The sequence below is a fragment of the Diabrotica virgifera genome, chromosome 7, assembly GCF_917563875.1.
Source record: "Diabrotica virgifera virgifera chromosome 7, PGI_DIABVI_V3a".
NCBI classification, from domain to species: Eukaryota; Metazoa; Arthropoda; class Insecta; order Coleoptera; family Chrysomelidae; genus Diabrotica; species Diabrotica virgifera.
The window spans coordinates 12,740,898-12,755,073 of record NC_065449.1 but is presented as its reverse complement, the minus strand read 5'-3'; the positions used below and the strand labels follow the sequence as shown (position 1 = coordinate 12,755,073).

At 31.2% G+C, this 14,176-nt stretch overlaps 1 protein-coding gene across 1 annotated transcript in view; it reads left to right on the top strand.

Moving 5' to 3' along the window:
- Window positions 1-9,570, top strand: part of LOC126887770 (group XIIA secretory phospholipase A2) — a 30,125-nt gene extending 20,555 nt beyond the window's left edge. The window contains exons 2-3 of the mRNA XM_050655575.1: window positions 2,935-3,177; window positions 9,354-9,570. Coding sequence (XP_050511532.1) covers window positions 2,935-3,177; window positions 9,354-9,511 — 401 coding nt within the window. The 3' untranslated portion in view covers window positions 9,512-9,570. The remainder of the gene's footprint in view (window positions 1-2,934; window positions 3,178-9,353) is intronic.
- The last annotated feature ends 4,606 nt before the right edge of the window (window positions 9,571-14,176 follow it).

Here is a 14,176-nt window from a genome sequence, read left to right as displayed (position 1 = left end):
ATTTGTAGTGGTTGTGTTGAACCACGTTCGTAGATTTTTCAGCCAGGAAATCCTTCGCCTTCCTGGTCCTCGCTTTCCCTCTACTTTTCCCTGCAAGACCAGTTGCAGCAGTCCATATCTCTCACTGTTCCTCATGATGTGACCGAGGTATTCGATTTTGGCTGTTTTTATTTTGATTAACAGCTCTTTTTCTTTTTTCATTCTCAGCAAAACACCCTCATTAGTAATGTGGTCGGTATAAGATATCTTCAGGATTCGACGATAAAGCCACATCTCAAAAGCCTCAGTTTTCTTGCAGGTGGCGTCTGTGAGAGTCCACGACTCAACTCCGTACAACAGTATAGGAAATATATAACATCGTAGTAATCTGACTTTTATGGGTATCGACAAATCATGACATTTGAACAACTTTGCCATTTTTTGAAATGCAGATCTTGCTTTCTCTATCCTACATTTGATTTCTATAGATCCTAGTACCGATCCGAGGTAGATGAATACCGATCCTAGGTACTTAAAACTATTGCTTTTCACAATCATTTCACCATCCAAAGATACCATTTTATTTGAAGTAACTCCATCTTTAAATGAACATTCCAAATACTCGGTTTTTGTCCTACTAAGTTTTAAACCTTTTTCCTCCAGAGCTTGTCTCCACTGTTCCGGTTTTTTTCTAAGTCTCTTTCACTATTTCCTACTAACACATACTACATCATAAGCATACATTAGGCACCATGGAATGCTACCTTGTAGTTTCGATGTTATCTGGTCCAAAACTAATGAGAATAAATAAGGACTAAGCACCGAGCCTTGGTGCAATCCTAATTTCACCTGAAATTTATCAGTATCTCCCACACCTGTCCTAACACTAGTCGTTACTCCCTCATACATATCTCTCACAATCTTTACATATTCGCCAGGGACTCCTTTCTTATTGAGTACCCACCACAGAATCTCTCGAGGAACTCTATCATATGCTTTCTCAAGATCAATGAATACCATATGAGCGTTGGTCTCTTTATATACTGCTTCTCCATTCGTCTGGCATTTGTCCAACTTCCATAATTCTATTAAATAGACCTGCTAGCCAACTTATTCCTGCCTCTCCCAATGGTGTCCATACTTCCCCAGGAATATCATCTGGTCCGACTGCTTTTCCTTTTTTTATTTTTTGAAGCGCTTGAGCCACTTCCTCGTTTGTTATTCTGATAACCATTGCTGTTACTGTCTCCGTTAACTCCACAGGCTGCCTGTCAAATTCTTCATTTAATAAACTGTCAAAATACTTTCTCCATCTCTTTTTGACATCCTTTTCGTGAATTAGTATTTTATTATTTTCATCTCGGATACATCTATTCTGATTAAAATCTCTTGCTTTCTTTGCTCTCTGTTTGCTATTTTATATATCTTTGCTTCGCCTTCCCTGGTATCAAGTTGATCGTATAGGGTTGAATACGCTTCTGCTTTAGCTTTTGCTACTGCTACCTTCGCTTCCTTTTTGGCGACCATATAGTTTTGAAGATCTATGTCCGATCTGGTTTCTCGCTACTTTTTATATAATTTTTCCTTCTCTTTTATTTTTCCTTGTACTTCATTTGACCACCACCAAGTCTCTTTATCCTCAAACTTCTTTCCTGACGTTTTCCCAAGTATTTCAATAGCCGTCTCTCTAATAATATTGGCCATTTTTCTCCAAATTGTGTTAGGGCTTCCTTTCATGTTCCAACATATTTTTTCTACTATTATTTCCCTCAATAGACCTTCTTTCTCATCTTTTAGCATCCACCACTTGACTTTTTGTGGTCCTCTCCGATATTTTTGTTTAGTTTCTCTTTTTACTTCGATGTCCAGAGCAAGCAGCTTATGTTGTTGGCTTACTGTCTCACTAACTATTACCTTGCAGTCCTTGCATTCACGTCTGTCTTCTTTCCTTACCATGAATTAGTCTATTTGGGATTGATGTTGTCCACTTTTGTAGGTAATAAGTTGAGTTTCTCTCTAAGATACAAGTACAAATATATACAATATATATTATATATTGTATAATTTATCAATCAACGAACGTAGTGTTTGCCATCTTAAAAAAAATAAAAGTGAAATGTGTGTACCTACCCCATAAAATTTTTATGGGGGTTTGGTTCCCTTAAAGCCACCAAATATTTGTGTACGTTCCAATTAAATTATTATTGTGGTATCGTCAGTTAAACACAATGTTTTTAAAACTTTTTTGCCTCTTAGTACTTTTTCGATAATCCAGTTTTTATGGAGATATTTTGACCATTTGTAAAATACAACACACTTTTTAAATGGTTTAGTAAGATTATAGAATATTATTTTTATAATTTTATTACCAGGTTTCTATAATCTTACTTTACCATGTAAAAATATGTGTTGGATTTTACAAATGTTCAAAATATCTCGATAAAAACTGGCTTATCGAAAAAGTACTAAGAGACAAAAAAGTTTTAATAACGTTGTTTAACTAATGGTACCACAATAATAATTTAATTGCAACAAACACAAATATTTGGGGGGTCTAAGGCCTAAGGGAACAAAAAATTTTTTATGGGGTGCACAAAAATCACTTTTATTTTTTTTAAGATGTTTCTGCCGTAAAAATGTCACATGTCCATTTTCAATAAAAAATCTCTAATATGTAGTTGAAAACAGTCGATTTTCATTTTGTAACTTCAAAGGGCTGTAACTTTTTTTATGTGCACATTTGTACTAAGGTAAGTTAGATGCATTCGAACTATTTTTGGTCCCAGTATTTGTGATTATTATTTATGACCTACCTTTTTGTTACATCCTGTATTGTATACTAAACAATGACTTATTCGTCACTTGGAACAAGTCAGAGCATTGTTTCTCTGAACTATTACTGTATGTTTGTCCCAAATAGTTTTTGTTAAATGCTCAATATATAATATTTTTTAGATGAACAACCCAAACCGAACAAACACCACACTCCTTCGGCAGATGGTTGCGGAAGTTTGGGTCTATCCATATCCTCTGAGTACTTACCGCTTGGAGAAATGAAAAAATGCTGTGATGCTCACGATATCTGCTACGATACGTGCGGAAACGATAAAGAAGTTTGCGACATTAATTTCAAAAGATGTCTGTATAAATACTGTGAGACATACGACAAGTCTGTAGCGGGAAATACTGTAGTAAAAAGTAAGTTTTTCTTTAGTAAGATGATTTCATTCATAGGAGATTCTAACCAATAGAAAGCTACAGAAATCAAAATTAAACTGATTATTTTTTAAATGATTTTAACTTCCAATCGTATAGTAAGATATTTGATCACGTGTTTAATTCTGTCCAATCAGATTAAAATTATACCGATTATTTCATTCATAGGAGATTCTGACCAATAGAAAGCTACAGAAATCTGAATTAAATCGATAATTTTTGATAATCTCCCGTCGTTAAGTATATTACGTCAGATGCCCTTCGTTGCTACGAAAAAATATATTCAGTGACATTAATGACAATTAATGTTTTAAAAATTATAAAAGTGATGACTTTCAATCGTCAAATATTTATAAAAACTGTGTGTTTAATGGTACTTACATAAATAAATTACAATAAAATTTTGGTTTTGAACAGTTTTATTCATGAAATAATCGCAACAAATTGCACTCGACCTCTGAAATTAATATAGAATTTTTGCTCTCGTGACACTTTGACATAATTTCACTCGCCTTCGGCTCGTGAAATTAAAACTGACAAAGTGTCACTCGGGAAAAATTCAATAATTTCAGAGCTCTTGTGCAATTACTACTGAGAATTATCTACTGTAGAAAATTACCGATAGAATTTTTTGAGTAGATTGTTTCTGTTTAATGGCAACCAGTTTCCTAGTTTTGACAACTGTCACATTTAAGAAAATATCCATAATATACGTATTAAAAAATAATCTTACGAATAGCACACGACAGTAAGAATAAATAAGAAAATAATGCTCCATTTTTACTCAAATTTGTTGTCATTATTTTCAATTTATTCTCACTCTCTTGTGATATTATACCCGATTATTTTTTCATGATTTTAACTTCCAATCGTATAGTAAGATATTTGATCACGTGTTTAATTCTGTCCAATCAGATTAAAATTATACTGAGAATTATCTACTGTAGAAAATTACCGATAGAATTTTTTTAAGTAGATGGTTTCTGTTTAATGGCAACCAGTTTCCTAGTTTTGACAACTGTCACATTTAAGAAAATATCCATAATATACGTATTAAAAAATAATCTTACGAATATTACACGACAGTAAGAATAAATAAGAAAATAATGCTTCATTTTTACTCAAATTTGTTGTCATTATTTTCAATTTATTCTCACTCTCTTGTGATATTATACCCGATTAGTTTTTCATGATTTTAACTTCCAATCGTATAGTAAGATATTTGATCACGTGTTTAATTCTGTCCAATCAGATTAAAATTATACTGAGAATTATCTACTGTAGAAAATTACCGATAAAATTTTTTTAAGTAGATTGTTTCTGTTTATTGGCAACCGGTTTCCTAGTTTTGACAACTGTCACATTTAAGAAAATATCCATAATATACGTATTAAAAAATAATCTTACGAATATCACACGACAGTAAGAATAAATAAGAAAATAATGCTTCATTTTTACTCAAATTTGTTGTCATTGGGCAATAGCCACTCGAGCCCTGCTGGCCCTCGTGTCTATTGCCAGACAACAAATTTTCGAAAAACTGTCTCATTATTTTCAATTTATTCTCACTCTCTTGTGATATTATACCCGATAATTTTTGATAATTTCCCGTCGTCAAGTATATTACGTTAGATGCCCTTCGTTGCTATGAAAAAATACATTCAGTGACATTAATGACAATTAATGTTTTAAAAATTATAAAAGTGATGACTTTCTACCGTCAAATATTTATAACAACTGTGTGTTTAATTGTACTAATTTGTACTTACATAAATAAATTACAATAAAATTTTGGTTTTGAACAGTTTTATTCATGAAATAATCGAAACAAATTGCACTCGATCTCTAAAATTAATATAGAATTTTAGAGCTCTTGTGCAATTACTACTGATACTTTTATGTCCAGTTGCACCAAGAAATAAACGATTGATTTTTGATTTGGATTGCCCGTTTATTTTAAAATATAATAATTGTCAAAAAACTGTCAATTAAAAACAGAAATTTTAAAGATTCTCCCGAAAAATATTAAATTTTTTACCATCAAATATAATAACAGAACACTTTTCTTTTCTTTCGAAAAAGGTTAAAATTTAATATTTTTTGGGTGAATCGTTAAAATTTCTGTTTTTAATTTGACAATTATATTTTAAAACAAACGGGCAATCCAAATCAATCGTTTATTTGTTGGTGCAACTGGACATAAGTCTTATACTATATTTTCTTTTTTCTTGCATTTTTCTTCTTCACGTGCTATATCAGAATTATCCGACCTTGAGTACCTAATTATCCCGCATTTGATATCCGAGTCCATTCACGAATGTTTTTAACCAAAAAACTTGTTTTCTTCTTACACTTTTGCGGCCCTCTATTTTGGCTTTAATGATTAGTTGTAGCATTCTATATCAATTTCCCCTCACTAGTAGTTCTCTATCTTTTTTGGCCCTCCTTGGTACGTCTTCATTAGTTTTTCTTGCTGTCCAAGGTATCTTCAGCATCCGTCTATGAATCCACATTTCCAACGCTTCAATTATCTTCATGCTTGATACTTTCAGTGTCCACTCTTCAGTACTATACAAAATATAGACGAAACATAGCACTTATCATTATTTGTCTTAGTTCTCAACTGAGATGAATTTTGCAAAGAAATAGAAATTTTCATAAATAGTCGAGGAAATAAAGCTTTTTGGCTCGCAATTTTTTCGTCCAGCATGGATTTACTTGAAATTTTCACAGAAGGTAGGAAATAGTCCAAGGATCATTTTCTATATCATGCTGCTGTACGCTAAAACCTCGGGGGTAGTTGCCACCCCATCTCGGGGGTGGGAATTTTTTATTACATTTTAACCATGTAAATCGATGTAAAAAGTAATTTTAAGAAAAAAATGTTCTTTACATTTTCTTCGTAAAACTAATATTTTTTGAGTTATTCGTGGTTAAAAGAACAGTTTTTCGACGGAAAAATCGACTTTTTTAGAGGGTTTTTTGAGAATAACTCGAAAAATATGCATTTAATAAAAAAAAACTGTAGATATCAAAATTTTATCTTTTAGTAACACAAATGAAACTGTTTTTCTATAATATTTTTACGACCAATACAAACCGAGATACGGCAGGTTAAAGGTTAGCTTTTTTCGTCAAATGCATAATTTGAAATAATCATCAAATGCATAATTTGAAATAATCAAAGCCAAATAACGGTAAAACTTTGCATTTTTCCAGAAAAATTTACTTGATATTTTTTCAAGCATACAATAAGATCTTTCAAAAAAAAAATAATAAAAAGTTTCTAGCATAAAAATTGAGCAACTTATGATAAAAAAAAGTCGGTACCTGTTTTTCTCTACGAAAAAAAAAAACAGTGAAAACAACCCCCTAACTAGCCTTGCAACTAAAAATTGGTCTTCGCCTTTCTGTAATTTCTTTTATATTTATATTATTAATACACCTAAGAAGTTTGACCTATTTAAAAGGCCTAATTTTAGAAAAATTGGAGTTTAAAGAAAAATTGATTTTTTGCAACTTTGCATTTTTTATCATTTTCTTCAAAATATCTCCAAAAATACTGCAGGTACGAAAAAAATGATAGACTGCTAAATTATAGCTTTTTTAATAGCTAAAATTTTCTTATGCACAGATTTTCATTACATTGAACAGTTAGCGAGATATAGCTGTTTAAAACATCTATTTACGAGCAAACATCCCCTTATTTAATTTACACAGTCTTATTACTCTTTAAAAATCCTACAAAAAGTGTTATTGAAAAAACTTTTTATCGACAAAAATGAAGGAGCTATGTTTATAAAACTAACTTTTTTTTTTCTAAAAATTCGAATAGTCCCCTTATAGAGCATTTTCAATGTACCTATATAATACCACAGAGCCGGTTCGTATACTGGATGACTAAAAAACTATTTGTATATATATTTTTATATATTTGTAAATTCGTATTTTTGTGTAAATAAATGTTTTTGTAATTCTTTAATTCTACTTTTTTTTCTGTATAGATCTATTAAATTGTCTTCTTATAAAAATTGCAATATTATTAAAGGTGGTTTTTAAGGGTTGAAATATTATGATATTATATCCTAAAGCATAATACAATCATTATTTAAGCAGTCAAAACCAAATTTTACCTATATTAAAGTTTACAATATTTTTATATAATTTTTGACAATAAGGGTAGTTTACACCCCTAAAAATAATCAACGCCCTTGAGTATGATATAGAATATGGAGTACAGGGTAAGATGATCCTAACCCCAAGTTTTTATGTAAATTGATGCAAGCCGAAATTATTCTTTTAGGATAAGTAAACTTTTCATATTAGCTCCAACAAGGGTGGTTTTAAGGGTTGAAATATTGTGATATTATATCTTAAAGCACAAAGCAATCATTATGTAACTAATAAGAAGCAAATGTTGACAATATTAAAGTTTAAAATGTTATTTTATAATTTTTTACAATTAGGGGTGGTTTTCACCCTTAAAAACCAAAAGCGTACAACGACTCAATATAGAAAATGAACTAGAGTGTGAAATTAGCCTAATCCCAAATTTTTGTACAAATCGATGCTGGACGAAAAAATTGCGAGGTTTTGCCATTTCTCCAGTTTCATTTCCTCGACTAAAAAGTTTCGGACATCTTGGATTTTAAAGCACCCTATGTAACGCACAGCCGGCACAGCTGAATGTGGCTGAATTTTTATGTTTGTGCATCACAGTGTTGCCATGCTGTTTTCTATATATTTCTTTCATAATTTCAATCAATGTTAAATGTACCTACAAGAATAATAGAATAATAACATTTACTTCTCCGTCATTATACTAGGTATAATGACAAATGAGGTGTCAAATTAAAGCTTATAATACAAGGATGGTACTAAAGGTGAGAAATTTGACATAGGCTGTCTGTCCGTCTGTCCGTCCGACCGTGAGTATAACTCATCCGTCACTATACCAGGTAGAATGACAAATGAGGTGTCAACTGAAAGTTTATAATCCAAGGATAGTAGTAAAGGTGAGAAATTAGATCTAGGTTGTCTGCCTGTCTGTCCGCGAATATAACTCCTCCGTCACTATACCAGGTCGGACGGACAGGCGAACAGACAGCCTATGTCAAACTTCTCATCTTTAGTACCATCCTTGGATTATAAGCTTTCATTTGACACCTCATTTGTCATTCTACCTGGCACAGTGACGAAGGAATCATATACGCGGTCGGACAGACAGACGGACAGAGAGCCTAGGTTAAATTTCTCACCTTTAGTACCATCCTTGGATAAGCTTTCATTTGACAACTCGTTGTCATTCTACCTGGTATAATGACGAGGAGTTGAGTTTGCAAACAGATAGACAAGACGGACGGACGGACAGACGGACGTGGACAATTCAATGTTTTCACATTTTTTCAAAATTGGTGAAAACAACAACATAATAAACTTTACTTAATTGGTGTTTCAAAACTGCTTACTTTTAACACATTAGGTACACAATATTACAAGGTTTCTAGCAAGTTAAACGTCACAATGATTTAAAATAATCAAGTAAAAACCTATAATATACATAACATATTACAACATACCTAAAATACACAAAAATGATACATTTCACACAAATATAATATCACAAAAAAAATTGTAACGTGATAGTATGAAAAAATAGAGGATACGGCAACGGTGTTACATGTGACGGTCGGAGCGGGTCGGATTCAATGCCAATATCTACACAGACATATATTAGGGTGCTTTAATAGGGCTTTTCATTCACAGTCATTTGTTTCGAGCTTCTGTCATGTGTCACATAATATTAATATATCTAGGCCATACGTTATTGGTATCTTCAAATAATACAAACCAAAGACGTAAGACGTAGCTATATTAATATTATGTGACACATGACAGAAGCTCGAAACAAATGACAGTCGATGAAAAGCCCTATAGCCAAGATGTCCAAAGTTTCAGTCGTCAGTCATTGCTATTCTGCGTTTTATTTATATGTCTGGATCTAGTTCGTCCGTTATGACAGTTCATAAATAATATGTCATTTTATGAACTTTTTCAACTTTTTTTCGTTTGGTCAATAGTGATATACTAACTACATAAATGTTTTATTAAAATTTTGAATTTATAACATACAAGATAATGCTTGTTTTTTATTGTAGCATGTAAAGGTGCAGCTAAAATGTTGTTTACTGGTACTTTAACGCTTGGTTGCAAGTCGTATCTAGACGCTCAGACAGAAGCGTGTTATTGTTCGTCATCAGGACGAAAGGATAAGAAAAGCAAAAAATACAGTAGCGGAGGAAGTAAGGAGCTTTAGATAATACTGTTTTGTTACGTTTATTTATTTATTTCGTTAATAAAAAAGTTTTGTTTTGTTTTCTGTATTTTTATTAGCTTCCCGCAGTTTCACAGAAATACCTCTTTTCTCCAACTAATAGAGTCTATATTCCCGACCTTGGTCATTTGTTATAGGATGATATGTAGTTTTTTTAATTCTTAAAATCCACATAGGTACATATTCAGTGTTTTACCTATATAAAAAAACAATGATGCCATGAAAAAAAATCGTAATGTACCACTTAAAAAAACACTAACACTGCACTGCACTGGATACATGTAAAAAGTATATACTGGGTTGGGATAAAGTATGGAACCAAGCAAATATCTTTGAAACGAAAAGAACAATATTTATGAAACTTTGCATGCAAGTACAGTGACGTAAAAGGCATCTGTTGTCATATTTTTTGTTACTACTCCACTTCCGGTTTCACCGGAAATACCATTAACTTATTTAATTTAAATGGGACACCCTTTATATTTATTTTTGAATTAAAAGGAAAATTTTCAAAGCAGTATGTTTCACTAACGCTTTCTTAACATTCTAAGAACGAAATTCGCTAAAAATTCACATAATCAAAAAAGATAAAACTTAAAGAAAAAATTCCGAAAATTGTTTCACTGTGTACCAGAATCGGTACACAGTGAAACATACTATATATAGTATCTTAAGAATAGGTTTTGACCACGTAAAACTCGTATCGAACATCTAACGATCCAAAGTCAATATTATTATAGTCCAGGGCGCATCTGTTTTGAGATGGACGTTGAGAGGTGACTCAATTTTTTTTGCAGAAATTGCTTAAAAATAAATCAAATAATAATATTTGAGTTATCCTCCCTCTCAAAAAGGTCCGGAACATTGTTTAAATAATCAAAATGTCAAAAAATGAAGAAAAAATTCGATTTTTTTCTTCGTTTTTTGATTATAACTTTAAAATTATTCATTTCCGAGAAAAGTTGTACTGACATAAAAGTTGCGTAATTAAATTTACTACAATATAGAATTGGTTACAAATTTATAAAATAGTCACCCTAGTTGCAAAATAGCAATAATTGCGAAAAAACCATACAAAAACACGTATTCGCATTTTACGTTTTTCAACCATTTATGCCACACTTTGGACCTTCATATTTCAACCAAAAAACTTTATGATACAGTAAAACAATTAGTCCTGTCGCCAGGGGGGGTACAACGGCCTCGTTAATTCAGATGGACTTACTCAAGTTTTTTTTATGTATTTTGACCCGTAGAACACGAATTTTTTGGGTAACAGTTGATCCGGATGTCGATAAGATTGTTATAGACCAAGAACTTGAGGAATCAAATAACAGCGATTTTTGGCAAAACAAAACAATATTTTGTATTTTTTGGGCCATTTTAAGTAAAAAATATTTCTACAAGTTTTTTCGTAGGATGCACAGTTTTCGAGATAAACGCGGTTGAACTTTAAAAAAATCGAAAAATTGCAATTTCTGAACCCGAATAACTTTTGATTAAAAAATAAAATAGCAAGTCTGCTTACCGCATTTGAAAGTTTAAGTCAAATTATATCGGTTTTGATTATTTGCATTGGTAAAAATTTATTTTTTTATTGTTTAACAAAGCTATAAACACGTAGGGTTTCCCGTGCTTTTACATGCGTTTTACCGCATGTAACGTAGAAATAGTCTTGATTGCACTAGTACCTATTCTACCTACTCGTTCGATTTTAAATGAGAAATCATAGAAACATCACTCACGCACTAGTTGTTTGTAGCTTTGTTTAACAATAACACAATAAATTTTTAGCAATGCAAATAATCAAAACCGACATAATTTGACTTGAACTTTCAAAGGCGCTAAGCAGAATTGCTATTTTATTTTTTAATCAAAAGTTATTCGGGTTTAAAAATTGCAGTTTTTCGATTTTTTGAAAGTTCAACCGCGTTTATCTCGAAAACTGTGCATCCTACTATAAAACTTGTAGAAATATTTTTTGCTTAAAATGACCCAAAAAATACAAAATATTGTTTTGTTTTGCCAAAAATCGCTGTTATTTGATTCCTCAAGTTCTTGGTCTTTAACAATCTTATCGACATCCGGATCAACTGTTACCCAAAAAATTCGTGTTCTACGGGTCAAAATACATAAAAAAAACTTGGGTAAGTCCATCTGAATTAACGAGGCCGTTGTACCCCCCCTGGCGACAGGACTAAATAGTGTAAATTTCATTAAGATCGGTTCAATACATTTTGCAAAATAAATTTTGCAATCCAGCTTTCGCAAAAAAAAAATTCATTTTTTCAAAATGTTACAAGACTGAAAATAAAGCAGATAGCAAGTTGAAATTTTTTTTGCTTATAGAAGTGTACTGTACCTTTCATTTGCAATTTGCAAAATTAAAATCGATTAATTACCACGGCGTCAGGAAATTTAAAAAAAAAAACATTAATTTTTGGTGCTACGCGCAGGACAGCGGTGTTCGATTCACACAAGTTGATTTCCACCAAAATTTCTTCCAATCTTTATCTAATATATTATTTTCTTACTCTATATTTTGTTGTATTTTAATATTTTAATTCCACAAATATCAAACTAATTTTATTATTGTTTGTGAAATATTGTTTAAACAATTGCATATGTTTAAAAATAATAAACTTTTATTCTCTAAGTTAAAATATATGAACAAAGAAAGTTTTTGCTAATAAAAGTGATATTTCAAAGGATAGAGTATGTGTTTTTATTTTGCAATAAACAAATTTATTTATTTATATCGAAACGTAGTAAAAATTAAAATGTATCAATTATTATCAAAGGTCATTGGAATGCCCAATCAAAGCAAACTATCCGCTGTCCTGCGCGTAGCACCAATAATTAATGTTTATTTAAAAAAAATTCCTGACGCCGTGGTGTTAATCGATTTTAATTTTGCAAAATTGTAGATGAAAGGTACAGTGGACTTCTATACGCAAAAAAAAATTCAACTTGCTATCTGCTTTATTTTCAGTCCTGTAACATTTTGAAAAAATGAATTTTTTTTGCGAAAGCTGGATTGCAAAATTTATTTTGCAAAATCTGTTAAACCGATCTTAATGAAATTTACAGTATTGTTTTACTGTATCATAAAGTTTTTCTGGGTGAAATATGAAGGTCCTAAGTGTAGCATAAATGGTTGAAAAACGTAAAATTCGAATACTTGTTTTTGTTTGGTTTTTTCGCAATTATTGCTATTTTGCAACAAGGGTGACTATTTTTTAAATTTTTAATTAATTTTATGTTGTAGCAAATTGAATTACGCAACTTTTATGTGAGTACAACTTTTCTCGGAAATGAATACTTTTAAAGTTATAATCAAAAAACCAAGAAAAAAATCGAATTTTTCCTTAATTTTGATTATTTAAACAATGTTCCGGACCTTTTTGAGAGGGAGGATAACTCAAATATTATTATTTGATTTATTTTCAAGCAATTTCTTCAAAAAAATTTGAGTCACCTCTCAACGTCCAAATGTACTAATATTTTTACAGATGCGCCCTGGTGTATTAAACTTGTAATAACCAGATTATTACATTTTTTGAGCACATATCATCGTAACGTTACAAAACTAATATATCTAAAAATTAAAAAAAATCCTTTGTAAAAGATATAAAATTTTATTAAAATCCCTTTAAAGGGCTATATCACAACAAAACGTTTTCGATTTTTATAAAAAAATCATCATCAGTGTTAGATAAACTGGATGCTAGCTGAGCCACCAAAGAAAAATATCCGGGTAAAAACCCTTTAAATATAACATAGATGCGTTAAAAGTGCATACTTTAATAAAATGCCTAATGATGGTCATATGGCAACTAGGATAATGCCCTAAAGTAATGTATTGAAATTTCCCAACACGTGGGACCCAAATTGAGTTGTTTACATTCCAATGACTTAATGGCAACAAGGCATTGGAATGTAAACAACTCAGTTTGGATCCCACGTGTTGGGAAATTTCAATACATTATCTTAGGGCATTATCCTAGTTGCCATGTGACCATCATAAGGCATTTTATAAAGTATGCACTTTTAACGCATCTATGTTATATTTAAAGGGTTTTAACACGGATATTTTTCTTTGGTGGCTCAGCTAGCATCCAGTTTATCTGACACTGATGATGATTTTTTATAAAAATCGAAAACGTTTTGTTGTGATGTAGCCCTTTAAAGGGATTTTAATAAAATTTTATACCTTTTACAAAGTATTTTTTTCAATTTTTGTGATTGATGGTATACAGCCAACTACAGGAAAAACATTTTCATTTCCTTGTGGATTTTTTAATATATCTCTCGGCTGCTTCACGTAGAGAATAATTTTCCTCTAATGCCAACTTTGTGGCATCAGCCATTACATATTATGCAGGCATTTGCTTTCTAACTATCTGAAATACCAAAATAACAAATTGTTGGTAATAATTTATAATATTACGTTACACAATGAAACACGTATCACTGTGTACCACATGCCATTGTTTCAGTGTGTACCAATAACCTAATCACACAATAAAATTTAAAACTTTGTTATGTGTTTTAGGTTATATTGTTACAGGTAAAATGTCATTTTAATAGTAAAAATGCTTGAAATCGGCTGTTAATAAATAAAAAAAATGCATGTCAATTATTTTT